Consider the following 19,155-nt stretch of genomic DNA (forward strand, 5'->3'; position numbering starts at 1 on the left):
CATCATATTGGTGTCTGGTCACTCCCGTCTCTCAAAGAAGAACCCGTGCATACTAGGTCCAGATGCATAGGTGTTTTGTAGCTAGAACTAATATTAAGACGCTACTAATCAAAAGAAATATGTGTGGATTCAGGACAGACACTTATCCGCATAAAGGATGTCCTGAAATAAGTTTCTCTGCCTGAGGGGGAGAGATCATTATCAACAGGTGGATGGGGTGGGCCCAGTCACTTTATGTGCATGACTTGATAACAACTGTACTCTGACCATCAGCAACAGTTTGATGGAGTGAGCTTGGTTACTCTAGATGTATGGCTTGTTAACGACTGTATTCTTCAAGAAGAATCCGAGTGTGGTAAGGACAGAACCCCTGCCCTGCCAGGTACCAGAGGACACATGATAAGTTACTCAATCGGAGGACTCACTAAATAGTTACAATATGTGTTACGTGATTTTGTATAAATACAGCATGTGATGTACTTTTGAAGGTGCTGGCTTTGTGGAGCTTAGTACCTGTGTCTGCACAGTCACAAAGTAAAGCACTATCTCGACTCCCTGTAGATTGGCTTATTGCACAGTGGGCAGGAGTCCACTTTTCAGACAATATATTATTCAAAATCGAGTTTTGCACTGCAAAATCCCAAGCCCTCAGTAAACGCTTCCAAAAGCGTAAGCTTTGCAAGCTCTCTCTCTCTGAAACCAAATAAAGCACCGTGAAGGCAACCACACGCACATGTCTGAGCTGTTTTCAGTTCTCACGGTACACGGCACAACTAGAGCTGAACTGCAGGGGCGGGAACTCTGATGGCCGCAGATACCCGCGTAAGGCTGGGGAGCCCAGCAATGCCTAGCGATCCATGCTTATCCTCACAGCCGTGCGGGGGAAGTGGCAGATCCCGTATCTCTTGGCCTGCGAGCCGGCTCTTGCCCTGCCGTGGGTCTCCCCGAACCGGGGCCGCAGAGACGGGCCGCGGTGCGGGTCCCACCGGTCAGCTGCCCGTGTGTCGGGCGGCTGGGCGGTGAGGGGAGGTGCATGATGAAACTTCGCGGCTGGTTTCAACAGCAGCCGGAGGCGGGGCCGGCACCGGCGGGAGCCGCCTTCTTCACTATCGGCCGCGGGGAGGACAGCGGCTCTTATTGCGCCAGCGGCCGGAAGGGGGTAAGGCTCCAGAGCGGGCGGCGGCGGTTTCTAAGTCGCGGGGCCGTGCCAAGCGGGGCCGGCCGGGCAGGCGCCGCCGAGGTCGCGGGCCGAGCACGGCCGCACCGAGCAGCCTTGGGAACACCCGGCCACGGTACCCAGCCTGCCGCCGCCCCTTGCCCCCGCTTGCGAGCGAGGGGACAGCGGGCTTACGCTGCACTGCAGCCACTAGAGGAAGGGTTGGCCGTGTGGAGCGGGGCGGGGGCGGTAGCGAGCATGCGCAGGGGGAACCTTTTCGGGTGCTTGTGTTTGGCTATTGGAAGAGCGGCGCAGAGCGTGGGACGCTCGGAAGCCGCCCTTGTACCAGGTACTGATGCTGGGCTCTCCGCCGCCGTCGTTTGTCCACAGAACGGTGCGGACGGAGCAATGTTGGCGTACTGCCGTGCTTCCCTCCACACCTTTCTCGTCTGGGCCTGACATTGTGTTGAGGAGGTCCACTCTGTGGCTGTCCTCTTTCAGTTTGAAACTGTTGCCCCATGTCCTTTTGCTCTAGGCCCTGGTAAAATGCCTCTCTCTTGTCTTTCTTATAACTCCCCTTTTTATACTGTAAGGATTAACATTTCTGCCGAATTTATGTTACTTTTAACAAATCATGCTAAATGTCCAGTGGTGAGCTTAAGCATAATTTCTCACTGGCTAAACTTTCCTTGTCATATTTTGGGTAAAACAGCTTTTATCTTGTGTAAGTAAAGTCTCTTTTAAGTGATTACTACCCTGAATTTGTTGTCAGTGTTTTGTAAGTGTCAGCTCTTGCTTAAAATGTTCATATCTTTATTGAACAGGTTCTTCACTTTCGGTTAGATCAGTGGCCTCACAATGTGTGGTATCTGGGCCCTGTTTGGGAGTGATGAATGCCTTTCTGTCCAGTGTCTAAGTGCCATGAAGATAGCACACAGAGGTCCTGATGCATTTCGTTTTGAGAATGTCAATGGATTCACCAACTGCTGTTTTGGTTTCCACCGCCTTGCAGTTGTTGATCAGTTATATGGTATGCAGCCTATCCGGGTGAAGAAATTCCCATATCTGTGGCTGTGTTACAATGGAGAAATCTACAATTTCAAGCAAGTAAGTGCTGTAGGGATCGTACAGCATTTTCTTTTTTTAATTTCAAAACTAGGGGATATTCAGAAGTCGTTTAAATCATCGTGAACTAGAATATCAGAAAAAAAAAATTAAAAGTTATGACATGACTAGTATTTAAAAAGAAGTAAGTCATGCCATGAGTCTGTGCTGGCTTAGTAACATACTTAGCCTTTAATACTGAGAAATCGCTTTTTAAATGAAAAGAAGGGCAAAAAGTGTTTATATCTTCCGATTGGATCAGTCTAAGATGCATTCTTTGTTATCTCCCGAGGAGTGAAATTCCAAGGCTCTCTCTCCCCTTCTTCACTCTTTATAATGCAAATTGCTTTTCGACTGTCTTGCCCTTTAGTTATTTTGGGTCATTCTCCAAGCTGTTGGCTATTGCATTTTTGGTTTTGCATATCACTAGATGGGATATGTCATATTGTATTAATGTATAGCACATATCCTTTATGTAAAAGGAACAAGTACTAGGGAAACGTTTGCTCCCAACCTCTTTAATGTCTGTAGCTTAGGGCAGATGCGTTGTGGGGTTTTCGAGAGCCTCCTAACTAACTCTCCTGCGCACAAAACAAGCAACAAATCCGTACTTCCTAAAAAGTCTGAGTGTTCCTGTTGGCGGTTATACTGCTGCTGCACATGACATGGTCTGTGCACCTCAGTGCACATGGTCTATGCATCGCAGTGCTGAGATGTCCGTGCTGTGCCTGTGATACCTGTCAAGGGAAGTAAATCTGATCATGCAAATTTGGCATATAAAGCAGCTTATGATTTCTGAATCGTGCTGAAGCTGGGTGACTACAGTGAATCATAAACTGAGCATAGTAGTAACAGAGATGTGTGAATAATCAGAGGTGTCTCAGTACTTCTGACATCCCGTTTTTGAAGTCAGAGTCGGGCTACTGTTAATGACATCAGTAACATCGTTGGGAATTTGACTGCATAGGCAGGAGAATTTATTTTTTTTAATTTCCCCAGTGTTCTGAGAGTCTGGGTGTTTGGGAGGTGAGATACGCTTTGCCCTACAGTGAAAAGTTGCTGTACACTGCCTTGTGGTTTTTCTGCTGTTGAAAGCAGTAAGAAGTGCACTCAGTCATGCTACTCACACAATCCTAAGGGGACTTCAAGTATGCAAAACTCACATTGCCATCTGCAGGAGTTTTTTCAGGTTGTTCTCACTGCATTATGTACCTCCTTTAGCAAGATTTTTTCTTTCAGCCTTGTGACTGAAACCTACCTAAGAAAGATTGTCAGTGAAACAGGGGTCTTGTTTAGGGCAATGACTTTAGTTAGTTTAATGATGACTTGATTTGATCCAAGACATTTCATCATAAATAACAGCTAAAATGAAAGAAGTTAAAGGTTTGTAGGATTTCTTGGCTTGTTAGTGTTTTATTGAAACTCCTTCTTTCCCCCTGCCTGGTAGATACTGAAAGGACTTGAAGATTATTTGGTCTGATAGGTAATTTCTTCCTCTCCTAACCCATCTGCACAGGCAGAGTGAAAGGTTTAATTTGAGGAATGGAGGAAGATTAGGCAGTAGGAAATTCTCTGTGTATAAAAAAAAACCCAAGAGGAATTGCAATGACTGCATAAGTAACCTAGAATTTATTTCTGAAGTGTTTTGTAGAGATACTATCAGTGTCTGTGTGGTTTTGGGCCTGGGGGCTTACAAAAATGTCGTTATCTGATATCAAAGTGGCACTAACTGATTGGAGTAAATTATGTATTTGTTCCCAGTCCTGTTTTGAGCTGTTTTTTTGGAAGTGGTTGATGTCAAAATATCAAAAGAACAAGGTCGGCTTTGTTAGGAACACTGCAAAAATGATAGTGGAGCTTGAAACAATCCACTATTGCATATGCATGTTAGAAGCAGAAACTTAGGTAGACTTAATGGAAGGTAGAGTCAAGAGACTGAACAAACCACCTACATCTGCCCTATATGATGAAGAAACAGAGGGAGATCACAACCACCAACTCACTGGCCACCAAACCATTTCGTACCCCAGATACAAAAACAGAGGTCCGAGAAGGCAGAATGGGCATGTGTGCTAATTTACATGCCAGGTGAAGAAATTTGGACTGGGCATTTAGAAGAACATTAATGTATGTGTATTAAATATGTAGAAACTGTGTGTATAAACAATCATAGTTTAGTGACCAGGGTGTGCTGCCTTGGGACATGCACCTGTGTGTGTACATTTATGTAATAAAAGAAAAAGGCCTCCATCCCGTATGTGAATCAGCATCTGCACGCTGGATGATGAATCCCTGATTTTTGGGACAACACAACGGCTGCCTGCTTCTGCCGTTTGTCTATGGGAGATAGAGTAGTGCTTCTGAAGACCAGGATCATGAGTTAGCAGTCTGACAGCCTCAGATGGAAAAGTATCCCTGAAAACATGCCATAATGTGAATAGCTTAAGACAGCAGAGTCACTTTACACTATCTGAGAGATAATCCTAGATAATATTCTAATCACAAAAGTATTGTTTCCTTTCTCAGTGGAAAGATTTATATAATTTTTTAATTGCCATTTAAAAAAAATTGCTATTAAACAATTACATAAACGATGGTGTTTTTTTGACTAATAAGAAGTCAGTGTTGCAAATGCTTATTCATGTTTTTCTTTATATTTTTTTCTCAGTTGCAGAAGCAGTTTGGATTTGAATATCAAACATTAGGGGATGGTGAGGTTATCCTTCATCTTTACAATAGGGGAGGAATAGAACAAACAGCATCCATGCTAGATGGTGTATTTGCTTTCATCCTTCTGGACACTGCAAACAGAAAAGTGTTTCTGGCGAGAGATACCTATGGAGTCAGACCACTGTTTAAGGTGCTCACTGATGATGGATTTTTGGGTGTCTGTTCAGAGGCAAAAGGTAAAATCAGTTGTGCTTGTGCCTAGATAATCTTAGGTACTGTTGTCTGAGACAAACATCTTTGGCAGGCAATTCTTCTGAATGTGTGAAGAGAAAGTAAACTGTAGATTCGATAATAAATTAACTGTATTTAATACTGTAAGAACGTCACTAAAACACCCACTGACAGTAGACATCTAAGATGTTTAATTGTCCTTAATACCTCTAAAATAACTTGCTTATTTAATTTTATAATTCTCTGCGTTCTAGAACCATAACAGTTGTGACCAAGATGTTACTCCAGAGTTAAATGTAGTCTATAGAGTTAGGCTAGACTTATACTACATTAGAATTTGTTCCCGGTGTTGTGTGGTGACCTGAGAAATAATACCATGATAACTGCTAATCTGTAAAAAACAAGAATTTTTAAATCCTGCTAAAATTTCCTCCAGCATTGGGTAATTTTCTAGTAACATTTATTTTATTTAATGACCATTTTTTTCCTTAGAGATGACACATCTTGTAGTGGGTTTTTTGTTAGTTTTAAGTAATCATCTCTAGTCTTGACACTTCCATAAACAAAGCCAACAGTGCCAGCAGTTAGTTCATTGCCTAAAATGCACTTTGGCTGAAATTGACTTTCATGATTACTTGCGTTTCTCCCACTGACTATGTATCAATTTTATTATCAGACTCTGATGTAAGTTGACTCCTCAACTCAGTAGTAGTGCTCAGAGGAGTACTACCTCTGCTTCTTGGGAAAGAAGAAACCAAGTGAATCTTTTAGGGACTGTGTCCTATAACCATCCCAGTGAACTGCCAGTCCCTCTCTAACAGTGATTAAGTATCTCTTTTGTGAAGTTCTTCAAGGAGCACCCAGGTGACCAGCAGCTGCAAAACATCCTCTTTCACAAAAAGAGTGGAAATGAGGTTTGGCTACAAGTCTGATTCTTGGTGTTCATTAGCAGTGGCATGAATCAGTCAGGAACTGATGAGTTTTGAAATCACTAAAGCAGTATCAATTACACAATCACTTCAGTGATGTAGTTTTGTTACAAACTCTTCGTTAGCTTAATTTTTAACACTATATCAGTTATTAATTGTCATTTGAATTCTCATTTACACCTTGATCTGCACATCATGTAGTCAGAAAAGGGCTGCTCTTAATGCTCATAGGAGCAAACTGCTACTTAGCAATTCATAAAACTTGCTGGCTTCCTTTCTCTGCTGTCTGCGTCAGCTTGAGATGTCTCAGATCTTTATGTGCAATGTGCCAGAAGCAGAAGCATGCTTTAGCTGGGGCAGACTCTGATGCAAAACATTTTTTTAAATACTAAATTTGGGACCTGAAAATACTTGTATATCGTTTTAGTACAGAGGCTGATGTGTGAAGTGTAACTTAACCATCCTAGGTCAAAAAACCTTGACTTTTTTCCCCTTTTTATTTGTAGGACTTATCAACTTAAAGCATTCAACATCCTTACGTCCTAAAGTGGAGCCATTTCTCCCGGGTCATTATGAAGTGTTGGATTTAAAGCCCTCAGGCAAAGTTGCATCAGTGGAATTGGTAAAATTTCATAGCTATAAAGATGAACCACTCCATGCTGCATGTGATACAGTGGAAAATCTGCCCTCAGGTAGTACAGCAAAATACTTGCTACTTACTGTGATTAAAAAGTGAAAAAAAAAAAGTAATCTTTGAATATAAGATTTGCATTAATTAGTTTTTCAAAGTGCCATTTAAAAAAACCTAGAAGAATCTTTATAATGTAGGGATTTATGAACTGGTTTTTAGGCAGCCATTTACAAAGTTGAACTTGCATGTCCTCATTATCAAAGGAAATCCAGACAAATGTCTGTTTCCTAACAGCATAATCCAGGAAAGTCTTAGGTAACACTTCTTGGATTTTTTTCCCTTCCGCCCCTCTTATTTTCTGCACAGGCTTTGATCTTGAAACAGTGAAAAGCAATATTCGTATTTTGTTTGAAAATGCTGTTAGAAAACGTTTGATGGCTCACAGAAGGATTGGTTGTCTTCTGTCAGGTAAGTTGCAAGAATCACAACAATTCTCTGTATTCTGTTTCACATCATCTACTAGTTAGAGGAAAGTTTACTGTCTGTGCAGCTGTGATGTAGCTGAAGTGATCTGAATCTTTATTTGCTTTTTAGAGCAGGGAACAGAGGACTTGTTAGTCTATGATAGTTTTTCAGTTGGCAAATATCTTTAAAGTCTTAAAGTTTACTCAAGGCTGGGATGTTGGCATGTTAATACAATGACCATTTTTAACTCAGGTGGAAAAATATAATATTCTTATTGAAAGATCACCCCATATACTCTTAAATGTATGAGACATGCTCAAATTAGAGTCTAAAGAAAATGTAATAATTACATTCACTTTGTAGATATTGAGCCTTGTCATATTTGAGATAGCAGGAGGTAAAGTTGTTACTTTTCACCTTCTTTGCCTTCATCCTAGACTGCCCTTGATTTACCAAATTACAAGGGACCACCTGGACTAAAATTATTTACTGCTCTTTTTTTCAGATGAGGTACAGCTTGTGGTACAGGAAGTTGTTCACTGACTTAGCCAGTCAGTGTTGAGATCTGGTAGTGCAGTGTTACAGAGCTGCTTTACAGAGTTAAGGCTCTGTAGCCATGGGACTGACATTTTATTTACTGTGTTTCTGTAGCACTTGTACTTGTAGTTAGAGTTCTAACATGCTCCAATGAACATCAGTAATTACAGTTTTCGTGAATCATATTAAATGTGCATTTGAATGAGAGAATGACTAGGAGATACGGTTGGACTGTTTCCTTACTGTGCCATCATATAAAGCAGGAGATACACATTTGGAAGATCCCAGCTTCAGTAAAAACCCTGTTGAAACCCCAGATTTCAGATACGAAATCAGAAGGCAGTCTGCATCTCCTCAGATGCACACACCTAATGTATTAGTAGGAAAACTAAGTGCCTGTGCTCATTGCTTGACAATTATGCGTATGCTTGGAACATCATGAACTTTTCTTTCCAATTACAGCTTCACAGTGGAAACTCAGATTTTTATTTCCTCAATTTCCACATCCTAAGCACTGAGTTTGTTCTCTCACTTTCTCATAATGTGCATGTAATTGTTACAGAACGAGATTTTTTTTTTTTGCAAGGTACCATGCCGAAAAGGGCATCAGGATGGGAATGGTTGCTAATGCACTTGCTGCAAAACTACATGCAGACTGCAGGAAACAAAGAGAAGAGGATTTTGCCTCATGCTTGTCAGAACTGTGGGCAGGTGTGGGAAAAGAAGTACTGTGTTTTGCTCAGTACTTCAAAAGGGAGCAGCAAGTAAAACTAGTCAAGGATTAGCAAAACTAGCTCATAAGAAGATGGAGCCTTAGACTATATCTAGGCAGCTTGTGCATTCTCTTGGGTTTATTTTTTTGTTTCTTTTCTAAACTGTTCAAATCCTTCCTCCTCTGAGAAAGAACAGGATGAAAAAAAATGTCAGTAGTGAACCTTTTCACTTTGAAGTTATGCTTAAAAAAATTAATTTCACTCAAAATATGTGAAACATGCTTTTGAAAAAATGACTAAAGAATGGCATCCTCACAGTAAATGTTCTGTTGTTTTACTGAATTGGTTTTTATTCAAATAGCAAACAAAAATAAGTGCATAATTCTGTCAGCTACACCTGAGACTATACTAAGAAGAGGATAGAGAGCAGTTTTGAAATTAATAAATCTTGTAGAGAAATTGAGAAGTAGCATGTTCTGTAATAGTACAGTGTTTTCAGAATACTTTCCTGTGTATTTTAAAGAAGGATTTCCAATGATGCTCCTGATATGAAAAGTACTAACAACTGACACTGAAGATGTTCCACTGAAGTTGCCTAATTCCCTTGTTAAACGGGTAAATGTCCACTTGTACAAAAAGTACCTTGGATGGCACAGCTTACAAATGAAGCCCACTCATGAGATTGTGCTATCTAGATTCAGTGTCCTTAAGGGGAAACAAACAAAAGAAGTCAAACACCTAATCAAATAACTCGCTTTGTTGGCAGGAGGCTTAGATTCCAGCTTGGTTGCAGCTGTTCTTCTAAAACTGATGAAAGAAATCAACATCAGTTATCCCTTACAAACCTTTGCAATTGGAATGGAAAACAGTCCTGACTTACTGGCTGCCAGAAAGGTATAGTAAGCATTACTTTCTGTTTGTTCTGAGCTGCTGGATGCTAAACAGTGTATATTAATGGTGCTAACTTTATGGTATATTATTAATAGTAATACTGAATATTCATGTATTGCTATGATGTACATCAATTTGCAGTAAGTAATTTAATATAACATTTGCTGCTTACTTGAATCTTACTAGGATAATTGTTGCCTATTTTGCATTTGGAAGACTTTTATGATAGGCTCTCTTTGCATTGTTACCAAAAAGTCTCAATTCTGCCTCTGGGTTTTAGGGTAAATCTCCATGATCTGGTCTCTATGCCATAGCATTTCTATATATGTTCAATGTTGTATGTTAATAGTCAGTTTACTGAATTAAGAGCCTTCTACAAGCTGTTTGGCGTTTAGATATTCAGAGTGTCACAGAATGTTATGACTTACAAGGTACTTTTTTCTCTTCAGGGCAAATATCTGGCGTATTTAGTGCTTCTTTGCTTTGGGCAAGCAGCTGAATGGTCTGTTGTGATCATGGTTCAGCACTGTAATTAGGGAAACTGCTGCCTTCAAGTCAGAGGAGCTGCTAGAGTATCATCTTTTCTTGGCCTAATGTCCTCACTGTACCAGGGGTAGCTGGAGATTTCACTCAATGTGTGTATGTTAGAAACGTCTTAATTGAAAACCAATACATTATTGCGACCTTTTACAAACAGGTGGCAGCACATATAGGCAGTGAACATCATGAAGTAATATTTAATTCTGAAGAGGGAATTCAGGCAATAGAGGACGTTATCTTTGCCTTGGAAACCTATGATATAACAACTATAAGAGCTTCAATTGGTAAGTTGGGGTTTTTTTAATAGCAATCTTTGCTTTATATTGCCTGAATAAAATCTTAGGCAAAATCATGTAGTCATCTACTAGATTGATCCTTTAGCTGTCACAGAACCTGGAACTAGGACTCCCAAGTTCTGCTCCCCAGTCTTATCTGTCATCCCATACAGAGGCAAAAGCAGTTATTAGTTTCAGGGTCACCAACTGTCCAAAACAATTGACAAGAGATGTTCCTTAAGCTTTGGGATTAAAAACAAAAGTTATATGAAGAAGAAATGTTAGATCTGCAGGTCTAGGTTGTCTGCTCTGAAAAGTATGAATCTTAGAGAAAAGGAAAATGTACAATTTAAGTGAGGTAGTGAATGTTTGTGGTAGCAAGACAATTATGATTACCCTTTCCTTGCATAATTTTAATACTAAAGTGAAGTATTTTCACCCTCTGATAACACATGAGCACTCAAGCTAGGTAGGCTTCTTATAATATGTTTGATTCTGAAAAATAAAAACCCTTCTTGCAAAGGGTTACCAACCTGAGAAGAATGAAAGACTTTAATCCAATGTGACCTTCTTTGCAATACTAGCACCAACGTTTTTCCCAGTCAATCTTGTGTCAGCCTAAAGCATTGTGAAAAAGGTAATGAGCCAAATAAGTGACACAGCTTTGAAAAACAAGTCCCTGCATGGAATTTGGTATATGAAGATAGGACTTTGCAATATGAAATATTGAAAGTATTTCTTTAAAAAATAAAGCCAATTGCTTGTCTGTAATCTTTCTTTGTGATTGCTGCTTAGTATGAGAAATAATGAACTGGATCCTTTTCGTTAGATCGCTAACACTTTTTGTTAGAAAAGCATATTGTTTAGAAAGATCCAATGAGTGGAAGACATCCTGATTAGTAAATATCTATTAATAATATTATATTTAATATTACATAATATTTATAATGTTGTTAATAATAATTATTAGTGCTTCTTCCAGTTCAGCCCACAGTGGCAGAGAGTTAGATGGCCACTTTCCTCAGTAGTTTTGAGAAGATTCTCTGACATTGCTTGGGACTGTGGTGGAGTTAATAATGTGCTTAATTGCAAACTGAGTCAAGCAGCTCCTCTGTGTATTCCCATGGGAATCCTCCAGCATTCTCAGGATCACAAACACATCTTTCTGATACTTTGAGGGCTAAGTGTAAGCACACAGTTTAGGTGTATTTACAGCACTTAGTGTGGCTGTTGATGGCTTTGAATAACAAAAAGATACTATTTTAGCATATTGTGCTTGTTTTCTATAGAAGAAAGTAGAGTAGGAGAGAATACTAAATTGCTGGACTTTATAAACTACTAGCTGTATATAGCATCATACATGTAGCTGTATTTTAATAACTTCTTTGTTTTTAAGGTATGTATCTTGTCTCCAAATATATACGGAAGAAAACAGACAGTGTGGTCATTTTTTCAGGAGAGGGGTCAGATGAACTGACACAAGGATATATATATTTCCATAAGGTAAATATGTTCCTCATATAGAAAGCCCTCCAGCTGCTTCTTTACCCCTTCAGTACAAGATCTCTGAAATTTCAAGGTGTGATGTTTGAGAGTTATCATTGCAGTGTATTTGCTGAGACTTTCTCCCAAGGTGGCATAAAATCCAGGAGATTTAATTCAATCACCTAAAAAATAACTTTTCTAAGCTTCAAAAAATTCCCGAGGCTAATGTTTCTTGTATGTAGGCTTAGCTAGTTCTGAGATCACTCAGTGATCACTGAAACTCCAACAAGTCCTGGTTGCCTCAGAGCAGCTGCATCATGTCCATACTAAGTGTGTGTTTCTGACTCCAGGCACCATCTCCCGAGGAAGCTGCAGAAGAGAGTGAGAGGCTTCTGAAGGAACTCTACCTGTTTGATGTACTTCGCGCAGACAGAACTACTGCAGCACACGGGTAAAATGTAGTCTCGTGGATGCTGAGGACTCGTGATTTTTAAAAGCCTAAGAAGGTCTTAAAAGTTTTGCTGCTGATGAGGAAATTTCAGCAGTTAGTTGATTTGTTGTTACTATTTGAATTACTAAGCATTTCAGAATATTGTGATGCAGGATAATTTTATTCCTACTATCTGGGTCTAAAGTACTTGAAGGTGATATTCAGAACAGTAGTAGCAAACGAGATGCACCCTAAGCTCTGCTCAAATTCTGTATCTTAACATAACTGGAGACAGCACTCACTGTGGCAGAACAGGCATTGCTAAAGTTCCAGGTATGCGCAAGTGCTCAGGGGCACTGTGCTGTGAATGGATGGAAAGCACAGCATGGAGGCTGACAGCCTACAGGTCAGACAAATCTGGTGTTCAACGTGATCATCCATCCCATTCCTGTTTGAAACACTGCTGGACAAACTTGCTGTTGTGATTCTACAGACATTGTTTTACCAAAAAAAAAATTATCAGATGAGCAGAGGTGGTGGTACTGTTTACAGTACCTTTTGATTAACTGCATCTGCTTAGAGTAGCTCTGGATTCTGCAACAGAAGGCTGCTGGGGATTTGCATGCCAAGATTGAATTGAACTTTAGCCTGAAGGAATTTGAACAACAGCAAAACACCCTGCAAAATTTAATCAGGTCTTCTGTGATTGTAGGGCCTGCTGTGTTGCCAGCTGATGCAAGGGATGTCTTTTGTCTGGGATTGTACTGCTCTTTAGAGAAGCAGTTAGGAATTAGGAATATAAACAGTAGAGTTAGGGAGTGAAGGCAAAGTTGTATTTGACTTTGAGGTTTTTTGAGGTGAAAATGAAGAGAGATCTCAAATCTGATAGTTGGCATGCATATGAGGAATTTAAAAAACCTACAAAGATACTGAAAGAGAAAAGTGTGTATCAAGTCACACAATCTGTATGAGTGATGCCTTAAAGAATCACCAAATTGTACACTGCAGAAAACAGTGATATTTTATTAAAGAAATACATTCATTAAAAGGAGAATATTGTCAGCTTCACAGCACTCCTAGGAAGAAGTAACTCTTGTATTAACAAATTGAAACTGAATTAGTTTAAGGTGTTTATGGAGAAAAAGGAGAGAAATTCAGAGTAAGGAGGAAATTATGAAAGTACCTTTATGAGTTAGAAAAAAGTATCTCTAGGGAAAGACTTGCAATGCAATGTCAGTATATGTGGAAACTGAGCCTCAGTACTTGATTGCTGAATGATAATGGAGATTTTTTTTTTTTGGTAAGATGAATTTATACTTGAAACTTTTTATCAGAGGAGAAGCTAAAGAGACAATGAAATTACTAGAATGCAGTATAACATCTCCATTTGACTTTAAAGCTGGGCAGCATAGTATCTTTTCAAGGAGTCACACAAAGAGATTCTTCCTACCAGTGACAGTTAATTTTGTTACCTTCAGCATTCTTAGAAGGCACAGTGTGCATAAGACAATGTAAAGCAGGAAGATGTGTATATCTGATGCATCTGTATATCTGCCACTGGTATAGGAGAGAACTTGTGCAACTGCTGCAGGATTAGTAGTGAGTAGCTTACTGGTGTTCACATGAGCTCCTGCTTGTTGTTTCTTGAACATATGACCAACAGTGGATTTCAGAAATAACAGCAAAAATCCTTGTTGGTTCTGTGGCATCTTTACAAATGCTGATGCAGATCCCACTGAGTAACTTGCCAGCTCTCTAGGGGCAAGAGGAATTTTTATTTTCAGTATGTTTTTGCTTGTGTGGTGCAGCATTGGTTGCAGGTCCCACAGACAGGGGCCATACCAGAGACTGCCCTGCAGACAGTCATAAACCACTGTGGCCCCAGTGTTGTCTACACAGCCACTGCACTTCTCTTTCCAAACTGGTGAATTAAAGGCAGATAGTCATGAAGCTGCAGGGGAAACTTCTCCTAAGTAAAAGCAGAAAACCTTGTGTTTGTATGAGGGACAGAGAACTTCTGGAGAGAGTCCAGCGCAGGGCCACCAAGATGATCAGGGGACTGGAACATATTTTATATGTGGAAAAGCTGCAGGAACTGGGGCTGTTTAATCTGGAGAAGAGGAGACTGGGGGGAGATTTTATTAACATTTACAAATATCTAAAGGGTGGGTGTCAGGAGGTTGGGGCATCCCTTTTTTCTATAGTAGCTAGCAACAGGACAAGGGGTAATGGGATGAAGCTGGAACACAAAAAGTTCCACTTAAATATAAGAAAAACCTATTTCACTGTGAGGGTGACAGAGCAGTGGCACAGGCTGCCCAGAGGGGTTGTGGAGTCTCCTTCCTTGGAGGTCGTCAAGACCCACCTGGACATGTTCCTATGTGACCTGATCTAGGTGAACCTGCTTTTGCAGAGGAGTTGAAGTAGATGATCTCTAAAGGTCCCTTCTGACCCCTACTATTCTATGATTCTATGTGAAGGGCAGGGAAAGTTTAACTGGTGTGGAATTTGTTGTATTAATTCATTATATTTTCTGTTTCTGCTGTTTTAGTCTTGAACTGAGAGTCCCATTTTTGGATCATCGATTTACTTCTTACTATTTATCTCTGCCAGCAGAACTGCGAATCCCCAAGGTATGTCAAACTAGGGTCAGACCCAACTGTAAGCTTACAAATTCACTGGTACATGTTTTAAGTGTGATCACATTGCTGAATTCAATGAGTATTCCTCTGTCCAAAATCAAACACGCTCTTAAATATTCTACTGGATTGTTGGACTACTGGGAACCCTTTTAGGTTGTTTTTATAGTAATTTCATTGTCTCTTTAGCTTCTGCTCTGTTGGAGGAAAGGAAACCATTCTTGAAAGGTTACCTTCTGAAGGAATCCATTTCACCAAAATTTTGGGTTTTTTGAACGTGGGGCATTATACAAGGCACCAGGGCTACTTCTGAGAGATGGGATACACCTGTCAGAGGGAAAAGGATACTGGGTGAAGGGTTAGCAGGGCTCACAGAGAACTTTAAACTAGATTTGAAGGGGTAAAAGGGCAAAACCAGGCTTAACAGGGATAAGCCTGGGGCAGCAATAGCATGGGCAGGAGGACCAGGGAAGGGATTATGCCCCTGTTCTTCGTGCTGGTGAGGTCACACTTTAAATGCTGTGTTCAGTTTTGGGCCTCTCACTACAAGGACATGGAGGTTCTGGAGCATGTCCAGAGACAGGCAGTGAAGCTGGTGAAGGGCTTGGAGAACAAGTCTTATGAGCAGTAGCTGACGGAGCTGGGCCGGTTTAGCCTGAGGCTGTTTAGCATGGAGAAGAGGAGGCTGAGGGGAGACATGATCAGTCTCTATGACTACCTGAAAGAAGGTTGTGAGGTGGGGGTCGATCTCTCCAGTAATAAATGATAGAACAAGGGGAAATGGGCTCAAGTTGTGCCAGGGAAGGTTTAGATTAGGAATAACTTTTTCACTAAGAGGGTTATTAAGCATAGGAACAGGCTACCGAGGGAGATGGAGGAGTCCCCATCCCTGAAGATATTTAAAAGCCGTGCAGCTGAGGTGCTAAGCAACATGGTTTAGTTGTGGGCTTAGCAGTGTGAAGTTAGTGGTTGGACTCTGATCTTAAAGGTCTTTTACAACCAAAATGATTTTATGATTTCTTAAGTGTTTAAAGTCAGATCTTCATACTGCAGTTCCTGAGACTCATGACATTGTTTGTTATTCTTCAAGCAGAATGGAATTGAAAAATACCTTTTAAGACAGTCCTTTGAAGATTCCAACTTGCTTCCCAAAGAAATACTCTGGAGACCGAAAGAAGCTTTCAGTGATGGTATAGCATCAGTAAAGAAATCCTGGTTTTCTATTCTTCAGGACTATATTGATCAACAGGTATAATACCACTTTTATTATCTTTTTTTTTCTTTTAAATTTCTTTTAGTCTTTCACATTTGGATATATTAGATGTAGCTCCAAGAGGAGGCAGCTCACATGCTTAATTGGGAGAATAAATCCGGATATGACAGTAACTTGAACTTCACAGTGAAGGAGCAAGATAAAGTTTCATCAATGGTCTTATAGCTATTTGAGTTGGTTGAAGGCTTTTGAAATCCTAGATAAAAAGAAATGCTAGAGCCTGACAGAAACGGCTGTGGTCGTTTCAGTATCCGTATCACAAATTGCATTGTATGTTGGCAAACACAATTTCTGGGTTACAGGCAAAGCAGCTGCTTCAACTGAAGGCACTTGCGTGAACTTAGTCTGCAGCTGAGTAACATCATAATGACTTTATAGTCTTCTTTCTTGTTTGTCATTCCATTTTCCAGCCATGCCTAGCTAAGCCCTTTTCCTTTTCAAAGCCTCTGTTTGCATTGCTAACCAATGAAGATTTACAGCATTTTGGCTTTGGACAAAGGATAACCATTTCTTGTGCACAGAGGTATTTTAGTCATCAAGAGGAAGGAATATTACAAGTAATACCAGAGCTCTGTTGTACAGAAATATGTGTAGTTGAGTCTGCAGCTGGGTGCTTGTCTGTCCTGCCACCAGCTGCTTGCTTTCCATTTCCTTTCTCTATATCCACAGAAAAGAACGTAGTTGGGTCAGGCAAGAGTGATGTGCTGTCTGAACCAAGCCTGTATTGGTGTAGTAGGGGCAAATTTGTTTGACGACTGTGAGGAGTTAGACAGCATGTGGGCAGTGAAAGCTGCTTTGGAAATTACCTCAACTGGTGTAACTATTATCCTCCCTTTCTTAGCCAACTTAGCAACTGCAGGTGTCTTTGCCTCTGCATCCCAGGTCTTTTAGTTATAAAAGCAGAGTCAACATATATATATAAGAGCTTGGTTATACAAGCAGAGTCAACAGTGGTCTGTGAGATGAAAAACAACACTAGGAAGCCACTTACATGGCAAAAAGACTACTTTAAGCTGTTCTGGTTGATTCATAGCAAAGAGAAGGATAAGAAAGAAGTTTTTGTGAGCTTACTAATAAAGGTGATTTTAACCTGAATAGTAATGAGCTCACATATAATGCAAAGAGAAATATTAACAGCACTGGAAAGATAGGTATTCATAAAGATCAAGTGAGCCTATGACAAAAGTTCATGTGTCAGAAACTTCTGTCTCTAGAATAGACTTTTTTTTTTTTAAAGCTGGGAGCATTCAGTGGTTTGTGAATCCCTGGATGTCTTCAACTTGCAGCTAATTGACTTGTGAAAGTTTAAATGTATTTGCAGCTTAACTTGAATTTTGCTTATGTTTATAGGTTGATGACCTTTTGCTGGAAAAGGCAGCAGAGAAATATCCTTTCAATCCTCCTAAAACAAAAGAGAGTTATTACTACCGGCAGATCTTTGAAAAGCACTACTCGGGGCAGAGCAGCTGGCTGCCTCACTACTGGATGCCCAGATGGGTCAAGGCTACTGATCCTTCTGCTCGCACATTGAAGCATTACAAGTCAGCTACCCAAGAATAGGCTGTTGAAATAGTGCCCCAAACACAAGTGCTGCAGGCAGTTTGCATGCACGCTGCTTCAAAAAAAAAAAAGAAAAACGACCCCACCAAAACCCAAACATAAAATTATGCAAACCCAAAGCTTAAATGGTCTTTAAGATCATTTTGATAATGCTATTGGAAATAAGAGCTTTCTGTGGTTAGTGTTTTAGTAAAAATTACCCTGGTCTACCAAAACTTTGTAGTTCATGGAAAAATAATTTATAGACAAGGAACTACCTTGTTTTGCAGCTCTGTTTCTTATGTGACTTTGACTGTTTTCATTTGCCGTTCAATCATTTCATATGTTTTAATGTGAGCTTTGTTTTGAGGACGTGAATGAAGTTAAGTGATGCAAACTGCTGCAGGCCCTCTGAGCAAAGGGGAATGTGACCCTCACTATTTAGTGATTTATGCTCCTGGCTGTGGGATTTGGATACCCTGTCTGTACTATCCTATTAAATGCCATTCTAAGCATTCCTGAGAACTTTGGTGAGGTTCTCAAAAGGTATTTAGATATTCATAGCTATGCAGAGGTGCTTACTAGAGTTTTATAAAAGTGATGGTGCTGGGTGTTACATGAGTAGAAATCTTAAGTCGTTACTGTACCAGTTGACTGGTTTGAGTCTTGTAAATATACCAACAGTCTGAAGATACTGTGCCTGCTATCAAAGGGCAGAACAGATAAGAGAAGCCAGGATATGTCCTTTCTAACTGAAAGGCTTCCATTTTTTAATGTGTTTATTGTTCTTGCAAATAGAGTGTTAACTAGGTGATTTGTATCTGTCTGATGTAAGAATTTTTTTCACTTATTGTGAGAGTTTTTCCAGCTGTATGAAGAGGCAGATTATGTTGCTGCTCAACTGTATGTGGCTAACTGTGTGATGAACCATCCCTGTTATCCATAGGTTTTAGTCAGACAACGTGTCACCGAACACAATGTGATCAGACACCTTGCATGGAAAAATTGGAAAAAAGATTCTTCAAAAACCACAGAACTTCTAATACCCAACTGAAAACCACCGTTTTTCACCCAGAACATCTTTTAAGTGCTTAGGAATGGGAGCTGTTTTTCTTTTTAAAGATGTCTTAAACATATACATGTGTGCTGCAGAATGACTCCATGAGCATCATGCTTTTTATGAAGACAGAAGTCTAGTTTGTTGTCCCTCCTGACTAGGAAACCAAAGCCAATTGTTATTTGAAAGATAAAATACAAGCAATTCTGGTTTTAAATCTTCATAAAATGTCTGATTGTCTAATTATTATTTCCCTCTAATCCTGCATTTGAATCTCTGTTCCAGAAACCTTACTGAAACCTCTTGCTGGTACCATGGAGCCCATGAACTGTCCAGCTGTGGCTAATAGTGGCCATATTTTGACATAAACTTGCACATACTACTTCTTTCTGAATGTATGATGAGTAAGATAATGCCTTCCTTCAGGCTTCTTTACTTAAGGGACATGTGTTTCTTTGAATCAGTAAAATATATTTTGCTTTGACAGAGGAGTATAGAGTATATTGATTAGGTTCTGATGTATAAAGATAATATTACTACTCACTGTAAGCTTCCCAAGACTGAGATAAGAAAATAGTATTTACCTGAGG

The 19,155-nt window shown here is 40.1% G+C and overlaps 1 protein-coding gene across 3 annotated transcripts; it reads left to right on the forward strand.

Annotated features, from left to right (window-relative positions):
* The first annotated feature begins 1,090 nt into the window (after positions 1-1,090).
* On the forward strand, positions 1,091-18,793 carry ASNS (asparagine synthetase (glutamine-hydrolyzing)). 3 transcript variants are annotated; one of them, XM_061997041.1, is made up of 12 exons: positions 1,091-1,159; positions 1,981-2,263; positions 4,929-5,166; positions 6,597-6,782; positions 7,088-7,189; positions 9,203-9,330; positions 10,025-10,151; positions 11,539-11,645; positions 11,978-12,078; positions 14,609-14,690; positions 15,790-15,945; positions 17,320-18,793. In XM_061997041.1, exons 2-12 carry the CDS (start codon positions 2,015-2,017, stop codon positions 17,527-17,529), a joined length of 1,686 nt encoding a protein of 561 aa, XP_061853025.1. In that variant the 5' UTR covers positions 1,091-1,159; positions 1,981-2,014; the 3' UTR covers positions 17,530-18,793. The 3 variants fall into 3 exon arrangements, with proteins under 3 accessions (XP_061853025.1, XP_061853024.1, XP_061853023.1); XM_061997040.1 differs by lacking the exon at positions 1,091-1,159 and adding an exon at positions 1,176-1,292; XM_061997039.1 differs by lacking the exon at positions 1,091-1,159 and adding an exon at positions 1,301-1,505.
* Positions 18,794-19,155: the final 362 nt, after the last annotated feature.

The sequence above is a fragment of the Colius striatus genome, chromosome 5 (assembly GCF_028858725.1).
Source record: "Colius striatus isolate bColStr4 chromosome 5, bColStr4.1.hap1, whole genome shotgun sequence".
Taxonomy (NCBI): domain Eukaryota; kingdom Metazoa; phylum Chordata; class Aves; order Coliiformes; family Coliidae; genus Colius; species Colius striatus.